General features: G+C 42.2%; 1 protein-coding gene across 6 annotated transcripts in view; it reads right to left on the bottom strand.

Moving 5' to 3' along the window:
* The window catches only part of LOC138566370 (inter-alpha-trypsin inhibitor heavy chain H4-like), a 1,003,937-nt gene that overhangs the window by 741,709 nt on the left and 238,098 nt on the right, over positions 1-24,130 (bottom strand). For all 6 annotated transcript variants that reach the window (XR_011301923.1, XM_069643539.1, XM_069643537.1 and 3 more), the window contains exon 9: positions 840-965. Coding sequence is in view for 5 of the 6 variants with exons in the window: in XM_069643539.1 (XP_069499640.1) it covers positions 840-965 (126 nt within the window). In the remaining variant the exon portion in view is untranslated. The remainder of the gene's footprint in view (positions 1-839; positions 966-24,130) is intronic.

The raw sequence follows: 24,130 nt of genomic DNA on the forward strand, positions 1-24,130 counted from the left end.
GAGTAGGACAATGGTGGGTCAACCTCATCAGGGGATGGCATTATGTAGTCTGCTGAGTCTAGGTCCTGTTACTCCTAATAGGAATCAATGTCACCAGTATCCCAAAAATATTCTTCATCAGAGAAAGGACCTGACTGAAGGTCCACCTGAACAGTTGTTTTCTTTGGAAGGGTTGCATATTCTGAGTGCTTAATGTTCTTTTGGAGGGAGTCTCATGTCTGGCCTCATTACGTGGTTGGCGGTAACCTGCCGACGCTACCGGTGGTTTTGCCGCCGACCTCGTAACACTGTTTCTGCTGCCTGATATCCCGATGCCACCAGGATATTACAAGTCCCGGAGGCCGGGATGTCATGCAGCGGGAACTGTAAATTCCCATGGGGAATGGGGATACGGATGCGCCAGCACTGTTGCTAACGTTGCCGGTGCTTCCGAGGAAACCATGCCTGCAGGGGCCGCCGCTAATGGCAGGTGAGACCTGCCGGGAGCACTGGTCCCTGCAGGCATTCACATAGTCTGGCAGTCCAGAAAGGACGCCGGTACATTGCTACCGGCAGCCTTATTTCCAGACCGCCAGACTTGTCATGCGGCCAATCATTTTATCTCATTACAAGTTGGTAAAAGTGCTGGTATTGCCGTTTGCCAGCACTTTTACCGGTCCTGCAAAGTACAGGCAAAAACATTGAAGCACGACATGTAATTTGCATGGTTTTGTATTGCAACTACCACATTTCTGAAAATGATATTACATAACATATAAACATTTATTTGTTTACAATCCGAAATAACCCTCCGAAACATGTTCTGGGCTCTGATTATCTGCAGTGTTACTAGTACTTACCTGTGTTGGGCTGGCCATCAGTTAACAAGATGATCATAGAAACACTTCTTTCTGGTAGAACTTCACTTTCTTCTGATTGTTTTAATATGGTAACTGCAGTGAGTAGGGCATCATTGATATTTGTTGCTGGAAAATAAATATAAAACATTTGATTCGGTTATGTAGTATGTTTATTTTATTGGTGTTTTTTAAAACGCATGAATTCAAGTCGTTTCACAGCGAGGGACAAAGGGGAAGGGATAGCTTGAAGATCTTGAACAGTGAACAGGCAGGTAGGAAAGAGAGGGTACAGTGATTCAATTGTTGGAGGCTGAAAAGCTACTACTTCCCAGACATCAAGCTGAGATAATCAAACAATCAATCACAAGTGCAGAGCACAGGCGACGAGTGCAAGCATACAGACTATGAGGTACATAGGCCATCATAAGGGATTGTATGCTGTGTTCTCGTTTAAGGAGGAGCGTAGTCGATGGCAGTATTGAGAAAGTGCGTGTGTGCTAGAGGTGTGAACAGGTGCTGATATAGCACTGCCAGTCGATGATTACCTATGGGCTATTCTGCACGCAAGCCTTTCCAGCCCCTGGCATGTGTGTCGTGGAATAGAATTGGCCTCAAAAACAGGCCAGAGAATGACATGCCACCGCTTACATAAGCATGCCTGATTAAACATGAAAAGGCTAAGAGTTTTCAGAACAGGAAAAGGAAGTAGAACTTCCATGCGTGTCTGAATCGTGTCTTCTAATAAATATAGACATTCAGAAGATATTAAAAGAATTTAAAGCAAATAGATTGGCATGCAACATATTCAAAATTCTAAAAAAGCAGGTACATTTGTTTTTTGAAAATATGTAATTTGTTCTTTTTTCACTGGCGTTAAGTTTCTGCTCAGAGGTGGTACTTGAATTCAACCTCATTTGGCAAACCTACTGACAGGGAGAGTAAAGGAAACATGGCAGATCAGGAGGGATTCACACCCTACAGGTGACCCCCGGCTATTTTCACACCCATTCTCCACCCATAACCTCCGACACCATTTCCACAGAAGTCATTGTGAAAAACAATGTAACACTCAAAACTGAAAATGTAAATTCTGGATGTTATGGATAGCCACACAAACAGCAACATTGCTCCTTCCTCTTGCCACTCATCCCTCCATTGTACCTCTTTGCTTGGTTCCTGAATATGATCCATCATTAACAAAATCCGTAATGATGTTTATGATTTCAAAATCCCAGATAGCAAGCTCAGAATGTTCTCTCACGCTTGCGGTGAGAGGTCTACATTACCTACAAGGTACTCTTCCTCGTCACAGTACTTACTTTTTCAATTTAAGTTGTATTGATTTTACCTGAACAGCAAAGAACATTGTACTCAACACAAGAAACAGGCTGACATTACTAAATCAATTTACTTTAGGACTTACATGGAGAATCTTATGGTAGTTTTTGCATGAGTTTCGCATGTCTCAGTCGAGCCAGTAAGCTAAATACAAATATTATGTCAAAATGAACAACACAACTAGACAAAAAATTGTTTTAAAAACACGGCAAAGAAGACACTTTAGGTTCACAACCAAATCATACCCACTCTCCAATGATGACAAATTGTATGTTGGATCCAATAATGTCTCGGGCAAGACCTATATTAATGTAAATGCTCTTAAATCATGGGGTGTAAGGTGTATATCCTTGTTATGGAGAATTCTCAAGAATGTGCTAATTTCCCTTACCTTTTGAGACCCCCAGCAACTTTGCTGGATTTCTAGGATTTTAATTTTTACCTGGAAAGAGTGTGAGCCTTTTTTCCCACTCTTTCATGTATTTTTGATGTGCGTTTTACTTTTGTGTTCTTTGGATATGGAGTTTTAAACAACTCCATAGGCATCATCTTTTTCTTGTGTGTCACACAGCACCTTCAGTGCAGTGGCAAAGGGCTGTCTTTCAGACTCCCCAAGGTTTAAATACCTTCTGTGGGGCTGACTACCGTCTCCCAGAACATGTAAAGTTAAATTGACTTTGCTAGTCTTTTTAAATTCATAGACCCAGCACACACTATCTTCCTATAGAGTGCTGGAGGGGTTGCTTAGCATCCCTGTGTCTAAACACTCATGTAACAGTCAAATGTTAGACTTTCCTCTTGAAATGGCTGGTGGCAGTTGTTTTAGAACGAACTACCATGATTTTTCTTGACCCCGAAATCCGGTAGCTAAAAATCGGCACAGCCATGTTTTTCAATATGGCGCCCATGACCCCTCTGTAAAAACAGACTCCGGTCATCTTTTTTCACTGTTTCTTTTAGGAAATGTCCTTCTTGTGTTGAACCCTGCGCGCCAAACCAGGTTTGGTCCATTTGTTCAATGCCCTTTGGCGGGCTTCAGTGCTGAAGCTCTCCTCTGGCGCCTGAGTGTCTGGGGTGGACAGGATGTGAGGGAGGCGCCTGAAACTCCCTGTGCTTAGTCTCCTAGAAGACCTGAATGCACTCTGGTGTGATTGGCTGGCTGAATGAGGTAAAACTGTTTAAAAGACGAGTCTCCAGGACTGGAAGGCAGTGTCGACCACTGGAACGAAAGATCTGAAGACGAGGTGAAGGAAGACGACTGCTGCAACTCCTGGACTGTTGGTTTGCCCGGTGAAGTCCTGCTGCGGGTCCGAATTGCCAGAAACTCCATCGACAGAGAAGTCCCTTCCAGGACAACTGTTTCCCTTGAGCTGGTGGGAACAACCAACTCTCAAGCCACCTGGACACCGTCTCCATACTGGTCGAATTTTCATCAGAGTGCTGTTGAAAACCGGATAGCCAGTCAGAAGGATACCAGTTTGTGGAGTTTAAGGCACTCACACCTTAAAAACGACATTGGTGAGTGTGGGAAGTTATCCTATAGTTGGTTTTGCGCACAGCTAATTATATAATAAAAAAGGGTCAAGTGTATCTTATACAGAAATTAATTATTGAATGGTATGCGACAGCAGTGAACTACAACAGGGGTAATTTCTCAAAAAAATCTTGAATTTGATAATGACAAAAAACTGGGGTATCTTCACTGTCTGCGCTTAAAACCAATGTCCAAAAATATGTGATTGTTTAGAAAAGAAAAATAAACTATAGAATAGCCACTTATGGTTTCAAATGCTATTATTGGACAACATGTGTACATATAAACATACATTTCAGAAATTGTGGTTCCAAAGAAGATTACAAACATAAAGTTCCAGCAAAAAACACCTTTTTTATGGTTTTAAATGTTGTTATTAGACAACATATGTCATAGAATGTGTACATATACGCATACATTTCACAAATTGTGGTTCCAAAGGAGATTACAAACAAAGTTCCAACAAACAACGCCAACATGTGTTTCAACCCTTCCGGGCCGTCCTCAGGGTGTATAAGTCTATGAATAACTAAATATCAACCAAAAACATTACTGTCAAATAATGGGCAAGAAACTAGTAAGTCGTGTGTTCCTCCACAATGCTTGGGTGCATATTCTCCTGTTTTTTTAAAAAGCTTCCAAAGTTATGGGAATCGATTTACATTTGAATAATATACGTGTGAGCAGCTTTCGATAAGTTCAGTTTCATTCGTTTTCAAGGTGAATGGTTGTTTGTTACTAGCGAGGTTTCCAAATGTTAACGTGTTACTGCATGATTGGGTTCGGATGGAGCAAGATGCCAGTTAGCCGGTCGCGTTGTGAAATGTATGTTTATATGTACACATTCTATGACATATGTTGTCTAATAATAGCATTTGAAACCATAAGTGACTATGCTATAGTTTCTTTTTTTTCTAAACAACCTTAAAAACGACGTTTTGCCAAACTTGTGGCCTCTTCCCTGGGCAGCGCAGGAATCGTCTGACGTCCTCCTTCTTGTCCCCATGACTGAAGCTCAGGAACAGCGAGATCTGCAGGAACTGCCAGGAACAACTGCCTCAGCGGCAGCTTTTCTTCATACTTAAGGTCCTGTGCAAATGCGGTGTGGAAATCCTTTCTGCCGCAGTGAAAGTTTGTGAAACTTTCCCAACTTTGGAATCTTGTTCGCTCCTTATCCGACATATAACTCTTTTTCTGACAAACTACTTCTAAGAACATTGGCAAGGACTTAACCGTTTACTACCAGAACCGTGCTATCCTATCCAAGACACTGAACCTTTGACTTTGGCCCAGGCCTATTGAATTGAATTGCCTGTTGAAGTGAACTAAAACTATTTGCCCTGCCTATGAAAGTAATTGTGCTTTAATTCTTTTAACCTTTGTCTTTCTACCCCTTTTGAAAGTTACTGAAGTGCCATTTTGCTCCCACTTCAGGAGAGCCTAACTTGTCAGAAATGTATTGGTTGTGTACTGTAGTGTATTATGTATATTATTTTACCAAGAAACCTTGAATAGTGTTTGTTTGAACTACTGTGATTGCAAGTCCTTTGTGTAACATCTTGTACTGCTCACATCCATCTTGAGATAAGTCTGGCTGCTCAACCACTGCTACCACATAACTGTGTAGTACAGGCTTGTAGCAAAGGTGAGATTGTGAAGACACCTGTAGTCTTAATTGTGTGTAGTGTTCCCAAAGGGTACTGCATGTAATTCTGCCTAACAATCCTCAAAGCCAATCTGCTGAACGAATCGGATTCCAGACCTCAAAGCATTTTGGCACGTAATGTTGAGCTTTTACTATTTAACCTTTAGTAGCTATCTGAGTCCTTATTCCTGAATAATATCATGAAAGGATTCGACAGCAAGTCGATGCCAGCTATTAATTTAATGTGGGAAAGCACTTTCCAGAAAATCTGGATGAGATTGAATGTACACTGTATATGAAATAGCATTCCTTGGACTTTGCCACATCTCCAATAATTGGGGGTTGTTGCCGGCCCTATCCTATGAAGCCTTCACGGAGTGTGATACCAACAAGATAGAAGCTTATAGCTATTCTCTTTCAACTGAACACAGTTTGATGACTTTGATGCTCTAGTCTGAATGTTATACCATAGCAGATCATCAGTGGAAGAACTAATATCATCGCCCCATTTAGACATATAGGCATGAGGGGGTTCAACTCAGGTAGTATTAAGAACCTTGTACAAAGAGGATATCCTCTGAACTGGAGTGTCTCAAATGAACAGGTCTTCAAATATGGTTGCTTCCCCTGCCCCCAATGTCCAGGCTGTAAATATGTATATTTGTGCAGGTGTAGGAATACATGCTTGCATTCAATGAAGGATAGGGATTTTCCTCCCTCAAACAACTGGCATAATCTTCTTTGCCCCCCACCCTCTAGCCAATGAATGTATTGTGCTTAATTTAGGCCCAGAAGGAGTTCTGGATTTTCCAGAATCGGAGTGAGGGGAAGGTTGTCATTCTGTATTTCCTAATTTCCTGATCCCAATAGTAGATCAATGTTTTTGTGGACGATAGTGTAGCCTTAGGGTGCCACCGGGCCAGCACCATTCATATATATGAGCACCCAATTCTATTTGCGCTATTCTAGACCATTGTTTGTCTTCTGAGTGGGATTTGCTTTCTAAAATTGCTGCAATTGAACCACATACAAATAAATTTATTATTATGCCAACCCCAGCCCTCCATTTTCCCAGGCTGACAACATTGTATGATGGTGGACTCTATGTGTTTGTTTGGCCCATGTTTCTGTAGTTCCTGTGGGGTCCTCCTCGGGATCATTATTGGGAGGGCCTGCAGAAGATACATGAGTCTAGACAGGAGTGTCATCTTCACTGTAGTAATTCTTCGTAATTCAAGAAATGTCCATGTTTTCCTATCGTACTAGATCATCTTTAAGACTTTTGCATGTGTCTGGGATATGTTGCTGGTATATCTGATTGTGAGCTGTTAGGTGAACACCCAAATATTTTGGGTGTCTCGGTCCACTGAAAACCATACTTTGATTTTAAGATATTTGTAGCTAGCATCGGTTCTGTGATGTTTAGTATGTGTGATTTAGTGTAGTTTATTTTAAAGCCAAACACCCAGTGAAACAACTCCAGGACAGACACTATACTAGCTAGTGTGTAAATTGAATTTTGCATAAAAAACATGAGGTCATTGGCATATAATGCTATTTTGTGTTGGTGTTAGGGAGAATTCTAATTTCTATGTTAATTCCCTTCAACCTTAGAGCCCCCAACTCTTTTGCTGGACCCTAGGACTTTTGATTTTATCCTGGAGAGAGTGAGCCCTTTTTCTCACTCTCTCGTGTATTTTTGTTTGATTTGAACTTTGTGTTTCTATGACTTTGGAGTCTGACAAACTCCATAGGCATCACCTTTTTACCTTGTGTCACACAGCACCTTCAGTGCAGTGTGACAGATAAATCCGTTGTATTACCTACTCTTGGATAAACTATTGTTTCCAAGAGTAGTAAAGTGAAATTGACTTTATTTACCTTTGTTACTTTGCAGACCCAGCACATACCATCGTATGTGGAGTGCTGAAGAGGTTACTTAGTATCCCCTTTGTCTACTTACTCATGTGACATTTTTATGTTACCCTTTCTACCATTAATGGATGGTGGCAGTGGATTACTTTTCCTACTATTGAATTCTCAACTGCAGTATTGCATAAATGGGAGCCCCTTTTCTTAAAATGGCCCCAGTCTTCTTTTGTCATCATTTCTTGTTGAAAAGGTCCTTCTTGAGTTTTACTGTGCACGCCAAACCAGGTTTAGTCCCTTTGTTCATTTTGTCTTTGGCGGGGTTCACTGCTGAAGCCCGCCTGTGGCTCCAGGTTGTCTGGCAGGGCGGGAAGCGAGGGAGGTTCCCAAAACTCCCTGTGCTTAGTCTCCTTGGTTACAGGAATGCACCCAAAGGTGATTGGCTGGCTGTCCTTGCTGTGTGAGTGACAGCAAGTCTGCAAATGAATGGAAGTAACTTGCATACAAGGCAAGGTCTTTTGCAAGGAAGGCAGAGCCGACCACTGGACAAAGGAACCGACGAAGAAACTGGAAGAGAACCTTGCTGCAACCTCCTGAACCATCGATTTGCCCAGTGAAGCACTGCTGCAGTGCTGACTCTCCCAATTTCTAATCGACTAGAGAATCCCAGAAAGGATGACTTCTCCCCTTGGGTTGGTGGGACCAATCAACCCCAAGTCAAACATGACTGGAAACCCTCTCTCTGCTGGCTGTACTTCTTTGCTGCGGCAGGAACCGAGTGCCAGGGGACAGGAGCACCAGGATGAGTGTATCACCTTTAAGCCAGACCTGAGCACCAGGAAGATCCTCCAGACTCCCTCGAAGTAGGACTTCCCAATCCTGAGCCACCTCAACAGAGTGCTGGACCCCAGAAGCAAGGGGAACCCATAAGCTGTCCAAGAACCGCATTGGTGCTTTTTGCGATTAGCTGAAACTGTGTAATGCCGCTGATCTGAAGTGTGCCCATTGCTGCCACTCGCCTTCGAACCATAGTGCAGGAGTCCCCAGATGTCCTCCCTCTTGTCCCCATGACTGAGGCCCAGGAACAACAGGATCTGCAGGACTACAACAGGAACAGAAGCCAGCTGGACCTTTTTCTTCAGACTCAAGGTACTGTGTAACAAGGGGTACTTACCTCTTGTTTTGTGCAGCTTGCTTGCTCTCAGATGAGACTTGCATTGGCTGCCTTTTGCAGAGTAGCTTGCAGCTTTTTTTTTCACAAGTCTTACAGCTTGTGGGCCAACAGTGATTTATTTTCTACAAACTCTCTTTTAACATTGTGCAAGACTTTTGTGCTATATTCAAGAAGTGCCTCAGCTCCCCTAGACTTGCTCAGTTGGCATTGGCTGTCCTGGCTCCCTGCAGACTCTTCTGACCCTTTGACATTGTGTTTATCTGTCCCTATAAAGGTTATACATAAATTAATTGTATTGCTGGGAAAGGGTTAACCTATAGTGTATTGGGGGATTGTAAAAGTGCTTACCTGTCCAGGAGAACTTGTTAACCTTTATTTCCTTCGCTAACCACTTTTTCCTTTTTGCCATAACTCCAGTGTTGCATTTAAGTGTTCAAATGATACATCAATGTCCACAGTGTCCTAACTTTTGAAGTCACCTGAGGGTATAGGGAGTGTCTGTGTGCCATCTAAAAAGGGTATCTACTTACTTAATTGAAACTGAAGGAGTGTATTTTTGAGGTGTATTTTACTGTTGCATCTTGCCCTTTCTAAAGAAAGCTGACTTAAAAACTGACTGTTAAATTAATAAATAATTTTAACAAGAAACCTTGATTACTTGTCACTGTGAAAACCTATGTTGCACCTCTTCAGTTCATATTGACCCTTCTTGAGATAAGCCTGGCTGCTCAGTCACTCTACCAATTTGTGTGGTACAGGCCTATACCAAAGGTTGGGTTCCCTATTGCCAAGAGGACATGGCTGGTGTAGTCTCCCACAGGGTTACTATATACAATTTGTCTAACAGTTGGGAATGGGCAACTTCAATTCCTCAATAGTATTGCAGGAGCGGTCCCTCTGAGCTAATTGGTCCATCGACAGAGCTAATAATAATGGGGATAACGGGCACTCATTTCGGGGTCCACATGTCAGTGTGATTGGGTTAGATAAGTGACCATTTAATTTTCTCCTTATGGAGGGGTTGACATCATTAGTGAGCGTATTTTTCATAAAATTGGTGCCAAAACCATAGTGGTGTAGTGTTTTCTGGAGATATATCAAATAAATATAGTCAAATGCCTTCTCGTCATCAATGGATATCACTGCCAGGGAAGTGGCTTTTTGATTCACCCAATCAATTATATCTATTTCACTGCATATGTCATCACGGGCCTGCCTGCCTGGAATGAACCAAGTTTAGTCTATATGAATGTGGTCTGGGAGAACTGCCACCAGGCGATTTGCCAATGCTTTTGAGTAAATCCGGGTGTCATAATTAAGCACTGCAATGGTTCGGTATGATTCACATTTTTGTCTTATCTCACCCTGGCTACACGGGCAACAATAGTGTTGCTTCTCCCACTGAATTGGTAGTTGCCTCGTTATAATAACTATTTGAAAGAGAAACTAGGTGTTGTGTTAATATGGTAGAGGATTATTTGTAGAAAAACACAGAGTCCATCTGGAACCTTATTAGTGTGTAGGTTCTTTATCACCTGAGCAACTTCTTCTGCGGAAATGGGGACTTCTACAACCTCCCTATCCTGTAACGATACATTTGGAAGATGCGCTGCTTGAATGAAAGACACTTTTTTATATTCTCATTTAACTGATCAGCTAAGAACAAATTAGACCACTAATATGAGAGTATCTGCAACTTAACAGGTTCAGCACTGTGTAAAGGACCTTTCCCAACCTGGATTTAATCTATCATATTTCTTGTTCTTTGGGTTCCTAGCTTGTATGCTAACTGGGGTGTGGCCTTATTTGAAGTAGTAAAATTATAGTATATTTTTTCCCCGCTGCAGCCAGACTAATCATTTTCCCTCTGATAGCAGTTTCAAAGGCCTCAGATATTGTTTCTGTTGAAGTTTCATTGTTGTTATTATGAAGTAAGTATTAGGAGAGTGTCGCGGATATGGAGTGCCAGTTGATTGGATCCCTGAAGTGGGAATTGTTAATTCGATATTAAGTTGATCTACGATGTGTTGATTGTGCAAATTCAAATGATTTCAGATTGGTGAGTGATCAGAAACTGTGGTGAATTCAATTGAAGGACTGGGGATTGATGATAAAAGTGGGCACGTAATCAAAAAATAATCTAGCCTAGAATAACAGTGATGAATGTGTCAATAATGAGTATAAGCTTTCATAATGGGGTTAAAGTGTCTCCAAACATCAATCAGATGCAAATCTGAGATAGCTTGTTGAAGGTAGGGGGTTGAAAGTGTTTCCGGAGAGTTTGTGGATATGATTTATTTAATTTGGCGTTCAGCACCAAATTTACAGCCATCCATCATCCCAACTGTCTCTTACAAGTTGTGACACACATGGCACAATAGGGTGCTAAGCACATGTCATCACGGAATGATATAGATGACCCACACGACTTAAGCAAATCCACACCTCTGTACCTATGCACCCTACCTAATTGTTGTCAGGATCCACCTAAAAAAGCTCACAATAACCATAAAATTACCCAACAGCCCCCAATCCAGCTGAGCTATAGAAAGCCTATGCCAAAACCCTCACATACTCCTCTAAAATTAGCCCTAGTGAATGCAAGGCCAATCACTGCACACTCCCTCGACATTTTAGACCACATAACAACTAACGACTTGCAGTCACTGAAATCTGGATACATACAGGTTCTGGTCCTAATCTATTACTAGATATTCCCCCTAATTACACTATCTACCACAAGGATAGACCTATTTTAAAACTAGGGGTGGGAGGTCGCAATCATAGCCACAGAATCATTATCCATTAGAGACATTTATTTTTATTGTTGTTTTTAATCAAACACATTGATTTTTACAATTTACAGGTTTAGCGATCTTAATCTCATCTAAATAGCTTGCAGGATTGACGTTATATGTTGTAGAATCTTAAAAGTAGCTATTTGCCACGTTGATTTGTCTCCACTGATCATTCTGGACCACAAAGTTTCTTCATCTGCCAGAAAAGGATTTGTGAAGAAAGACTTGACGTATTGGGAGCTCACTCATTTTGTACCAGGACAAGATAAGAGGAGATTGCGGATAGTGTCTTTCTCATTTGTATCTTTGCACATTCTGCAGGTGTTCGTCGTTGAATGGCCTCTAATTCCTCGGATCTCGTTCGTGTCCAGGAGATTGAGCCTTGTTCTTAGGATGAAGTTGCGAGCTGGCCTGCTTGGAAATTTCTTGATGTAACCCTGCAAGTCATTTAGCTTTTTCCAAGTAGGGGGCAAGTGTGCTGTAAGTTTACATCCATCTGCCTCTTTTAGTGTCTCGATCCAGTCCAGTTCTTTTAATTTCTTTAGGACTTTGTTAGGGTTTCTGATTAGTTCTTCTTCTCCACACAGCATTGTTTCCAGGAGAATCAGGTTGTCATGTTTCCACAATTTCAACATTTCACAATTAGAGTCTCTCAGAGCTTTGTTTATCAAGGTGTAAAGGTATTTACTGTCTGGCATCACGCATTTTCTGTAGAGCATCAAAGAGTTACAGTTCACTGTGCCCTTCATGGAGAGTAAGGCGAGTTCCCGCCTTATTGGTGCAGCCGGTGTGGATTTGGGTAAGCCTGGTACTGTTCTCCAGTAGAGTGCTTCTAGCTTTACACATATTGCTTTTGGTATCGCCGGCCTCGCCTCGGCACCGTAAGTGATGGAAGGTACTGCTTTTTGGTTTATAGAAATTTAAGGCAGGAATGGAAGAAAATGTGGCGAATTTCCTATCGATGGCCTTGCCTTGTGTGGCCAATTTGCGCCTTTTCATAATTAGATTCGTCTGCATTGCTTTATCTTTTTTTGTGCTGTCCAAACTTATCCCAAGGCATTTAAAGTTTTTTACTTTGTCAATTTTTCTTTTGTAGAGAGACCAGTTTGATTTTTCTGTCTTCTTGGGTGCTTTTTCGAAGATCATTATTTATGTCTTCTCGATGTTGATGGCGAGATTGTTTGTCGTTGTGTAATTTAGCAGATTGTCAAGCTGACGTTGGAGCCCGATTTGGGTCTGATCGAACAAAATTAGATCATCTGCGTACAGCAGTCTACTGATTTTTGTTTGCGCTAGTTTCGGAGGAAATGATCAAACTGAATCCTCAGTTAGCTTGTAATCTCCTATGTAAGCGAGGAATAGAGCTGGAGCTAGTGGGCACCCCTGCTTGACTCCCCGGTATGTTGGTATCAGGGCTGACAAAAATCCTTGCTGGCTCAAACAAACTTTTATATTGGTGTTTGAAGACAGGGCTTCAATCGGTTCCAGTACTTCTTGAGGGCAATCCCAGCGTGAAAGCTTCTCCCAAAGGCGGTCTCTGTCCACCCGATCAAATGCCTGGGATAAGTCTATGAACACAGTGAATAATCTGGGGCCCCCCTCAATCACTTTGTTCTTCAGCTTAGTTATTAGCAAGATGTTTGCCACTGTGCCTGTGTTCTTTTTGAACCCTGACTGGAACTCGTCGTTGCACACAGCCTTTGTGGCCCAACTTTAAAATTGTTTTAGAAGCAGGGAGCCAAAGATTTTTCCTATCGGGTCCAGTAGCGCAATTGGTCGATGGTTGGCCAGGTCGTTCTAAGTTCCTTTTTTGAAAATGGGAACTAAAATAGCAGAGGTCCAGGAAATCGGAATCGATTTTGAGTCCGTGCATCTTATGAAGACTTCTGTGATGAATTTAGGCCATTCGGGGTGGGCCTTCAGGTCTATGTTCGTAATGCCATCTGGGCCTGGCACTCTTGAGTTTTTCAGCTTTTTTAGAAGATCGACAATTTCAGTTTGGTTATCGAATTTGATCCATTTAGTTGGATCTATTTGTGATCTTTGTTGGTTTTTGCTTAAGGACTCTGTCAGATCTGGGACTGTAGGATTTGCACTCAACAATGTTCTTGGACAGGTCCGTTTAGGGTCTTCCGGGGCTTGGAAGAGGTTGCTTCCCCAATTCTATTTAAAATCACGTCTTTGGTTGCTGAAGCCGTAGATCCCAAAAGGGACCAAAATTCTTTGAAATTGTTGCTGCAGATTGCTTTCAGAATAGCTTCTGCATCTTGTTGATAAAGTTGCCAGCGGTGTGCTTTTGTCCATGAGCGATAGGATTTTACGGCGTCTGCGATGACTGATTTTGCCTGGTGTGGATTCATTTTAGTCGTTGTTCTTTTGAGTCTCCTGAGCTCTCGTCGCTTAAGAACCACAACATTTCCAATGCTCCTGACTCCACTGAAGAGGTACTTACCACTAAGCCCAACCTCTCCCATAAAACCACCATCACCTTATATCTTGTCTATCGAGCCCCTGGCCCCATCCTTTGAAGAGGATATCCTGCACCTGCTCTCGGACGTCAAACCATCCTTAAAGACCATCCTCCTAAGAGACATGAACCTTGGCCTTCATGACAACATGGATATGAATGCAGACTCACTAGCCTGCTCGCTGACCTCACTAGACTTCACACAACGTGTTGTTAACCCTACACACTTACAAGGCCATACCCTCGATTGGCTAGCTGATCTGAACTGCAACATCATGGTTACCTCAAATCTACCATGCCCATGGACAGATTATAACATTATCCAATTCCCCATACCAGTGACTAACTTCACCCATACTGTTGCCACACTTCCTGCTGTATCCACCCGTAGTACCTGCAAAATATCCAACACATCCTTATTACCTCTCCTAGACAAACTAGCACCACCACAACTCTCTGCTACTTACCCAGCCTCCTTAGTTGACCTCTACAACCAAAACCTAACACTTGCTATTGATAACGAGGGTCGCCTTACACCATGCAAACTCAAACCTGTCTCACACTGTAACACCTGGTTCTCTGTCGAGCTAAAAGCCCTCTGACTATTGAAACGGGAGGCAGAAACTAAATGGCTAAACAACCCATCCAAAGGAAACAAAGCTAGCTCCTCATCTGCAGCAAGAGCCTACAAAAAGAAGATACTACTAGAAAAAAGCACCACCTTTAATAACAGATTTACTAATACTAAATCTAGTTCTCGCAAGCTCTTCCCAATCCTGTGTGAGTTGGAAACACCCACATCTCCCCCAACAACTTGCATTAAGGCTAGTGCCTGGTGCTCCAATATGCAAAATGCTTTACATGGGAAAATAGATATGCTCCAAAAGAAGATCTTGACTAAACTAGATTTACTGAATACTGACTTCCCAGCGCTAACTAAAAGTGAACCTTCAACTGTGACCCAAATTGCACCCTTCTTTCACTTTAATACAGTATCAGAAACTGAGGTCCTTCAGATTGTTAAAAGCCTAAAACCCTCCAGCTGCCACAATGATATCTGCCCAGCCTCAGTTATTAAATAATGTGCTGAACCCCTCACACCCTACATTATAACTCTTATTAAAGCCTCCATCTCTGGGTGCCTAGTGCCCATTAGCCTCAAGGATGCCTGGGTCCTCTCGCTGTTAAAAAAAAAAAAAACAACTCTAGACCCTGACATTCCTGCAAACTACAGACCCATCACCACTGTCCCATTTCTCCTTATAATCCTGTCCCATTTCTCCTTATAATCCTGGACCATGAGGCATACCTGCAGATCCAGGCCTTCCTGGAATCCAACAACCTGCCAGGGCTGCGCCAGTCCAGCTTCCTTACTGGACTTGAAAAACCAAGTGGACGAAATCAAAGCCTCTGGGAATGTAGCCCTTCTCCTACTACTCGACTTGTCTGCCGCCTTTGACTTGGTTGATCACCAAATGCTTTGCCAACACCCTGTCACAGCTGCTCATTTTTCGCCTGAGGCTATCTCCTGCTTCCTGTGATGTGGCAGGATTGTTCTGCTGTGATACGTTATGCTATGCTATGTTATGATATGGTATGCTACTTTATGCTCTCATACAGTTAGGCCTCAGATGCTCCATTTTGTCATTGGCTTGCCTCCTGATGCATGCAGCTCCTCTGAAATGCCCAAACCTGCATGGTGCTGATTAGACCAAGACCCCGTAACAAGACAAAGGGACAATTCACTATGGCACTAAGATACAGTTATGCTACTTTTGGGAATGAGCAATTTCTGCTGCCACTGGATCCTTGATTATGCCTCTACTGTAGAACATATGCAAAAGATGCTACATGACTCTCAGCCTGACAAACTCACATGGTCTCCTGACGCTTCCACAACATTCTATAAGATAAAAACTGCACTTTCCATTTCCCCCACCCTCACCCTTCCTGACTACTCTTAAGTATTCTCCCTGTTCTGTGATGAGAAAAAGGGGCATGCATTAGGAGCACTCACACACAAGCACAGCAACTTAAAACACCCTGTAGCTTATTTTAGCTCACAGTTAGAACCTGTTGCCTCTGCTTTCCCCAGATGCCTCAGAGTGGTAGCTGCCGCTGCCCTTCTCCTTGGAAAAACAGACATAGCCCTAGCACACCACATAAACGTAGCAGTGCCATACTCTATATCAGCACTCCTCCTCAGGGGTAAAACACAACACCTATCTGCTGCTCCTCTCACCAAATATGAAAAACTGTTCCTCTCTGCCACCAGCCTCACTCGCATCAGATGCACCTCATTCGACCCTGCCTTCCTCCTACCAACACATGATGACAGCCACCCACACAACTGCCTTGCAGCGGTTGATGTTATATCATCACCAAGAACAAACCTCAAGACTATTCCCCTCCCCAATCCAGATCTCATTCTCTTTGCTGACGGTTCTTGTCTTAGATATTCAACAGGTAGTCTCCAGGAAGGTTTTGCCATTTACACGTCCTTCGAAGTGTTAGAAGCTCCCATCAATATGATCAGCAAAGGTTGCTGAACTCATTGCCCTCACACAGGTTTGCACAATCACCACACAACGCGCAGCCACTATATATACTGATTCATAGTACACCTTTGGTATCTCACATGACTACGGGCCCCACTGGAAACAGAAAGGTTATCTGACTGCCCAAGGTACTCCCATTCTTAATGCACCTTATCTTGAAGCACTGCTTAATGCCATGATTGAATTTTTTTATTTGGCGTTTGGCTCTAAAAAAGAAACCTTTTGCCGATACACACAATTATCATAATTTTTCCCATGTACATAAATTAAACATTGAACAATGTCCAACATGATGATAATCCCAATAGTGGATATCACTAAGCCAGTTCCTTTGTGCTATCAGTTTGGATAAAAACCTCCTTTAGAAAATTAACCAGTGCCAGTCTGGATGCAATCCTGTCACCCTGGATCAGCCAAGACCACCATTGGTCTGCTGATAATGTTGTTTGCTCGTTGATGAACATGCCCAGTATATTAGGCCTTGTTGCAGTCAGGCCTGGGGCAGAACAGAACTAAGTGATACAATGATTCCTCAGAGTTCTTGGCTTTACACAGGCGACATGTTAGGTCAGTTTCACCCCTTCCCCTTCTCACTTTCAGAATTTCTTTTGTGGGGAGTATATTCAATCGTAAGCGCATAAACTGCGCATAGTATTACCTATTTGTACATTTTATTAGGTATTTAGGGGTTGAGTTGCGTCATCGTACTTCCAAGAGCACCTTCTTATACAGTTTATGTTTTGCTCTTTCGTCCTGTGTCTTGATCGTGTCGTGAGTCCATATTTTATGTTTTACCCATGCCGGGTTATTAAGCAGGGTTTCCTCTGTTGTCGCCAGGTTAAGTAGGGTTGTCGTACAGATATTCTTCCATTCCTGTAATGTTGTTTCAGTGCTGTCAGCGATAGCTTCCTGTATGGTTTGGAAGCCCCCTGGTGGGTTTGGCTGTATACATTTCCTCTATATGGCTAAGGTCTTCCAAACAACCATCGCGTATAAAGAGGTTAGGCGAAGTTCCATTCTAACGGCCTGAATAGGCGTACTTCTTGGTAGGCTTAACACCCGTTTCCAAAAGATACCCTCCAGAATCGCCCAAACATCCTCAGGTAGTGCAAAGAAAGCCTCAGCACCGGAGGTGAGAATGGGTACCATCTTCATACGATAAAAAGATATCACTGGTGGCATTGAAAAGGAACAGTATCTTTATCTGTGCCTGGGCAGCCAGATTGGTTGCTTTGCTTCGAAGCGTGGCTTCTCTGGGGGCGTCTCTTGAGTTAACCTTCAGGCACATTCGAAGGTAGGTGAGAGAATTGACCTTGGTTAGCATTTCTTTATTCAAGAACCAAGCGTATTTACTGCGCCTCAAAAACAGGTATACCCCATAGTCATGATTTGTGACTTGTTTGCGTTTATTCGAGTCCGGTTTGCCACACATAAGATTGCAATGCATCTAGCTGTCTTTGAAAACCAATGGGATTTTGGTCTATAAGTACCAAATCATCCGCGTAAGGTAGTCTTCCCAGTTGTTCATTCACTAGTTTTGGGGTGGGAAGCTTCTGACATCCCTTAAGGCTTTTTGTACATCAGAGATGCACAAGTTGAAAAGTGCTGGCGCAAGTGAACATCCTTGTTTCAGACCTTTGACTGTGGTTATTGACTCAGAGAGATTTCCTTGGATGTCAAGTCCGACTGATGTGCCAGTGTGTAGGTCCTTGATTGATTCCAGAATATCTACCGGGCACCCCCAGCTTTTTAATTTGGCCCAAAGCGTGGTGCAGTCAATTGTATCAAAGGCTGGCGGCAGGTCGATAAAAGCCATGTTAATTTTTATATCTTTGTTCTCCATTGTATGAAATTTTAAGATGTTAATAGTGAAGACTTTGAGAGCTGTTCCTACTCCTTTCACAAAGCCGGACTGCTACTTATCGCATTTCTTTCGTATTAATAGTCCAGCTTGTAAGGGCTTTTAAGATTAAGGCAGCAAAAATCTTCCTGGTGACATCCAAGAGTACAATTGGATGGTATTAATGGGTTCCCTTCTGTCCCTTTTCTTAAAGAATGGGGTTCTCACTGTGGTTTTCCACAACGACGGAACTTGTCTGGTCTTTTTAATATGGTCGAACAATACCCACAAGAAAGTTGACCATAACTCCGGGTCTTTTTTCAATATGGCATTGGTCATGCCATCCGGGCCAGGCGCCCTCGAGTTGCTTGCCTTATTGATCATTAGTAAGATGTCTTCTATGTCGGTAGAGAAAGATCAACCATCCACCGCTTGATGGAGCTATGTCGGTTTTGTCTGTGTTGGTATTTGCAAATATCAAGCAGAAATGATCGAGTCAGGCACCAGCGGAGACCGTGTTAGTCAACAGGGCCTGCTGAGGGGCGTTGATTGCGTTGATCGTTTGCCAGATTTAACTGATGTTTTTCCAAGTGATGTTTTTAAGCATGGTTTCAGAGTCACGTTGCAGCATCCACTGTTTACGCCCATGCACCCATTTGCGGTGCTGCTGTTTTAGTTTTTAAATGAGGTACGGCACGTCCAACCTCCCACTCTGAATAAGATTCCGTACTTCCTTTTTCAGGAGCTTTTTTTTCCTAGCCATGTCTTTGTCGAAGTTGTGCCTGTGTGTAAATGTACTTTTTGCACCATACTTCCTGAATTCGACAAAGTCCATCAGCATCTTCGTGTAATCATTCTCATGTTCTGCTAGGTCCAACATTTCATGTCTGATGGTAGTAGTGAAAATGTTGGTAAGTTCTTCACTTCTCTCTGGATAAATTATCAGTCTGTTTATTTCGGAGGACACTCTGATTTTTCTTGGTGAGTCATCAAGGGGGATGTATTTAAAGCCAAGCAGGTTAATTTCAAGATTTTATGGTGGCTCGACCCTGTGTGTAGAATTTCTAAAGTCTTCACTTGCGAGGACATATTACTTGAGATGACAAAGTAGTGAATGATATGCCTGTCCTTCCCTCTTTTCCATGTGCTGGTAGCAGGAATGTCCCAGATGGTGTTCCCATTCAGGATGTCTATATTTCTAAGGGTCAAGTCCTCCCGCCACGCTAGACCTCTCGTTTCAGCCGGGTCGCCGATGTGAGCGGGTTCCTTATCAGGGAAAAACAACGGTTGAATCTGTGCCTGTTGAGATCTCCACATATGATTATAACTGGATCATTCCATAGATCAACAAGATTGTCTATGACGTCCATTATAGTTTCAGAAAATTGGCCTGATGCCAGTGCTGTTGTGTTCCAATACAAATTCAGCACAATCAATGCTCTTGGCCTGTCAGAGTCTGACCTTTCTACTTCCATCGTGAGAACCTGGATGTATGGGCTGATGTTTTCTGCTTTTAGTATTTTTAAGTTGGTGTCATGCTTAACGGCTATTAACCGACCTGATGACAGTCTTCCTTTCAGGCCTTTGATTGCAGGGTTAATAGTGATAGTGTAGCTTTCTAATACTGGGGCTTCCCCAAACCGGGTTTCTTGCAGGCAAATCAAGTCATAGGCATCGAAGAATTTGTATCTCTTTCCAAATAGGTGCATGAATTCTTTTGTATTCCAGCTACGCATGGAGAAATCTTTTGGAACAGAGTGGTTGCGCAGTTATGACCTCAGGCTGTTCACGTCGAGGGCAGCTGCCAACCAATTCCAATTGTCTTCTGCCTCGGTCTGTCCCCTGTTCGATTTGTTGCTATAACTCTTATGGGCCTCCTGACGGCCCTACGTTGGAATAGCGAATTGAGCTTTCTTAGTTTTAGATTTCCAGGCTGGTGAGTTTACCGCCTCTTGAGATTCGTTAAAGTATGGCGCTCTTGCCTTAGGTCTGTTCTGAGTTTCCAGTTGGTGTTGACAAGATTTTCCAAGTTTGTAGTTATTACTTTGATGCCCCCCTGTTGGTTTCAACTTGGGGTCTAGTAGGTCAAAGTCCATTGGCAGTAGTGAAAGCGCTTCATCCAGCAGTAGATGTCTCACTGAATTGGAAAACAAGTAAATGATCACCTTGTCCAGCCTTTTTTCTTTGAGAAAGTCAATTATTTTCAGATCTTCAGTTGTGATTTGCTGCAGTTTTGCGATATGACGGAGAGGTCTCATGATGTTTGCTCTGTTCAGGATTAGTCCATTGTTGATGTGTAAGATGCATTTGGTAGAGCAAATGAGGCCTTTCCTCAAGTCTTTCTCTGTAATCATCTCTCGAGGTGTACTTGGATCTATCACTCTCATTGTAATTTTGGTTGGATTCGCTACGAGACGATCTGCATTTGTTCAACTGGTCCTTCCGTCTTTGCTCTAAAGTTCTAAATGGAGGAGACGGACAGCTGTTGTCGTTAAAGCCCCAATCAGTGGTCAAGGCCCCTGACCGGTTTGACTCTGATTTTTCGCTGGTGTTTTTTTTGTCATGGTTTAACTGAGGCAGGCCTAGTCCTGGTTGGTGTATCATGATACATTGTTCATTATGCAACTGATGGCAAGTAACGGTTCGAGCTCCGATCTTAGGTGTGTTTTGCTCAATAGCAGTGTCAGTGTTTTTCCTAGGGCCCTTGTCTTGACTTACTGAGCTTGAGACTCCTTTGTGTACTTCCCAGGCTGTTCCTCGAGGCCCTTGTTCAGGGATTGCTTCTGGTCTGTGGTTAGTTATTAGACATGCCACCACAGCTTCCTCTGCTGCTGCTCCTTTCTTTTTGCTTCCATAGTTAGAAACGGAGGGTCTGTTCTTAGAATATTCTCCCCCGTTTTCACCACCGATCGGTTCATGATACACACCTGCAATGGGGGATACCTTGCTATGCCCTTTGCTTTGTAATCATTGACGGTGTCTGAAGCCTTGTTTGACTTTGTTGTTGCTTTTTCTGTTGGCAGGTGTTCCGCCACAGTTGTTGCTGCGTCGTCCTGCCAACCAGAGCTGGGGGCTCGGGTGTCCAGTTCAACATCCGTGCCTTCAGAGCAATAGTTTTCCTCGTCGTTTCCCATTGTATAGACAGAAAGGTCTAGTAAGTCGTTTTCAACGTCGATACTTGTGATACTTGCGATGAATAACCCTGTGTTTTGTCTTGAAAAGAGACTTTTTGGATTTCCTCTGGTCTGTTGTTTGCAGACTCCAGGATTAATGTCCTGTCCAGGGTAGCCGGTTTTTCTTTTGCTGGCAATGTCAAATTTCCATTGTTTGCCGACTTCAGGGCCGGCGTTCTGTCAAAAGTTAGGGCTTTTGCTTTTGCTGTTAATGTCAGGTTTCTAATTAAAGATTGTATATCATGTGCTATAAATAAATACATTTGATCTGAGCTTATGCAGAGCTTTTATGTTCTTAGATTGTTTTGGGGCCACCTCTTTAATTTGTAGTTTTTTCTTTAACTCCTTAGCGTTGTATGCTTGATCCGGTACAATTCCCCCAGGGCTCTCCCTTGATGTTAGTTGCGCCCTTTTCTTCCAGACATGAGAGTTCATGCGTGGGCGTAGGCCAATTTCTACCGCCTAATATGGTTTCTATGATGATTTGTTGATCTGCACTAGGCCAGGGGCAACTAATCTCATTCTTGTCCATCTAGTTGTGCATGTCTGGCCACGCCCATGTGGGCAAGTGCTGCCCCTGCATGGCTATGAAGTTTGGTATGTTTATGACATTTCTCTTTTTGTACCACCACAGATGCTAAGGAGTTATAAAACTTCCTCTTATTTGTCTCCTTAAATATAAGGTCCAATATACTATTTTTCATTTTGTATATTTATTGATTTTGGTTTAAAAAAACCTTTACAAAATTAGTATTTCACATCATCACACAATACATCATAAAAAGCGTTATTTACAATTAAAGCTATGTACATTTAAAAGTTAAGATAATAAATAAAAAGTCAATTAAACATTACTTTCTATAAAGTTTCTACCAATGTTCTTAACTTATTTTTCCAACTCATCTTCAATTATCTTCAGGAAACTTACCAATGCAAAGATAATGAGAGTATACGTTCCCACCATCATCCTATTCCATAAAAATTTGAGTGAATCAGCAAAATCAATATTTACAAATTTCATCAGATAGATTGTTCTAGCCCCCCTGAAATGTATACATTCAAGTGCCAGATGTTTGAGTCCCTCTTTCAATACCACACAACCAGGAAATCGACATGACCCATCCCGTTTGTTACAAGATGGATTGTCCCAATACTTAGTATGTTCCCTGGTGTTGTATTGGTTCAATCTGAAACGCATGTACGATATACGTGCCTAGTTGCAGGGGAACATTGCTATGTATGTACCCCGCAAGTCCCTCTTCTGTGTAAACATTGCATACTCAGTATATGTTGAATAGGACTTCATAGCATCCAGTGTATGACTCCAATTGAGTTTGAATATTTTTTTCTTGACATACACTGGTCTTTGACATAAATCGTCAGTAGTCAGTTGTAGTTCGACCAAAACATTCTTCATTCTCTTTTGAAATTGCGCAACAGCGCATTCGGTTTCCCCGTTTATTATTACATGAAAGGTAAAGAGAATTCTTTGGGGATCAAGAATCTTTGCATAATTAGTTAGTTTGCGCCATTCCTTTCTACATGAAAGTGATATTAGCCTAAATTCATGTCTAATTATGCAATTTGGAATGGCTAGAGAGAGCCGCAATTCCGATTTCTACAAACAACCTTGTATCACATCAAGGTTTTGATGTAGATTGTAGAGACATATTTCAAGAGCGTACATTATCACAGGCTCAACCTTTACATTTAAGAACAAAAGCAATGGTTGCAAAGAAAATGTACAGTGTTTGGCAAAAATACATTTCATTTGACTCAAAATAGGCCTGGTTTTTAACCTGGTTGGTCCATAGCTCTATAGATGACGCCCTTGAGTCGTTATACCCCAGATATATCATCTCATCTAGTGGAGCAATACGGATTTCGTTTAGTTTCCAACTGTACCGCTTGGTTCTCTTTGTGGTACTGAATACCATCATTACAGTTTTTGCTGGATTTGATCTCAAATTATGCTTGTACGCACATTTTTCAAACTATTCAAGTTTTACTTGGAGAACTGATGGCGTAGAGTCAAACACAATGATATCATCAGCGAAGGCTAGCCAGGGTAGCCTTAGTTGACTGCATCTTACTGCAATTACCCTAGAATCTAGCCACAATTCACCTATACCAATTAGATACAAGGTTAACAGCAGCGCAGCTAAATTACATCCTTGCTTAACCCCTAGATACGTGGGCACTGATTTAGTTAGTGCACCTTCCGGTGTGGGTCTGATCATGTATGAGGTGTCGATATGCAATTGTACAACCCAATATATCAAACATCGGGGGAATACCAAGAGCAAGCATTTTCCTCCACAACAAATCGCGGATAACAGAGTCAAATGAATTGGTCATATCGATACTGGCAATGTATACTGGACATGCTCCTTTTATTTTAGAGCCTGCTAATAAGTGTGCTACAATCATGGCATTCAATGCTGTATTGATACCTTTTCTAAAACCTATTTGCTATTTAGAATAAATCTCGTGTGATGACATGTATTTCTCTAGCTCAAACAAAAGTAAGATCGCAAAGTTTTTTGCAGCACTATCGATAAGTGAGATTGGGCAGTAATTTTCAGGTTTACTTGGATTTCCCTTCTTAAAAATAGGCACTATAATAGAAGTCACCCAGCAATGTGGTATTTTTGATGTACTCATAATATTATACAATTTTATTTTTAGTATACTGGCCCATAATGCCGGATTAGCCTTATAGGCACAGGGCGGAATACCATTTGGTCCCGCTGCTTTTGAGTGGTTTAAATGTCCAATTGCCCATTCCATGTCTTGTATTGACCAGTGAATAGTTTTTTATCCCGTACCTAAATTAATGTCAAAGGTACAATTCGCAAAGCGCGCGGGTATACAATATTTATTCGTTATATGCAG

The sequence above is a fragment of the Ambystoma mexicanum genome, chromosome 2p (assembly GCF_040938575.1).
Source record: "Ambystoma mexicanum isolate Mex_15411 chromosome 2p, UKY_AmexF1_1, whole genome shotgun sequence".
Taxonomy (NCBI): domain Eukaryota; kingdom Metazoa; phylum Chordata; class Amphibia; order Caudata; family Ambystomatidae; genus Ambystoma; species Ambystoma mexicanum.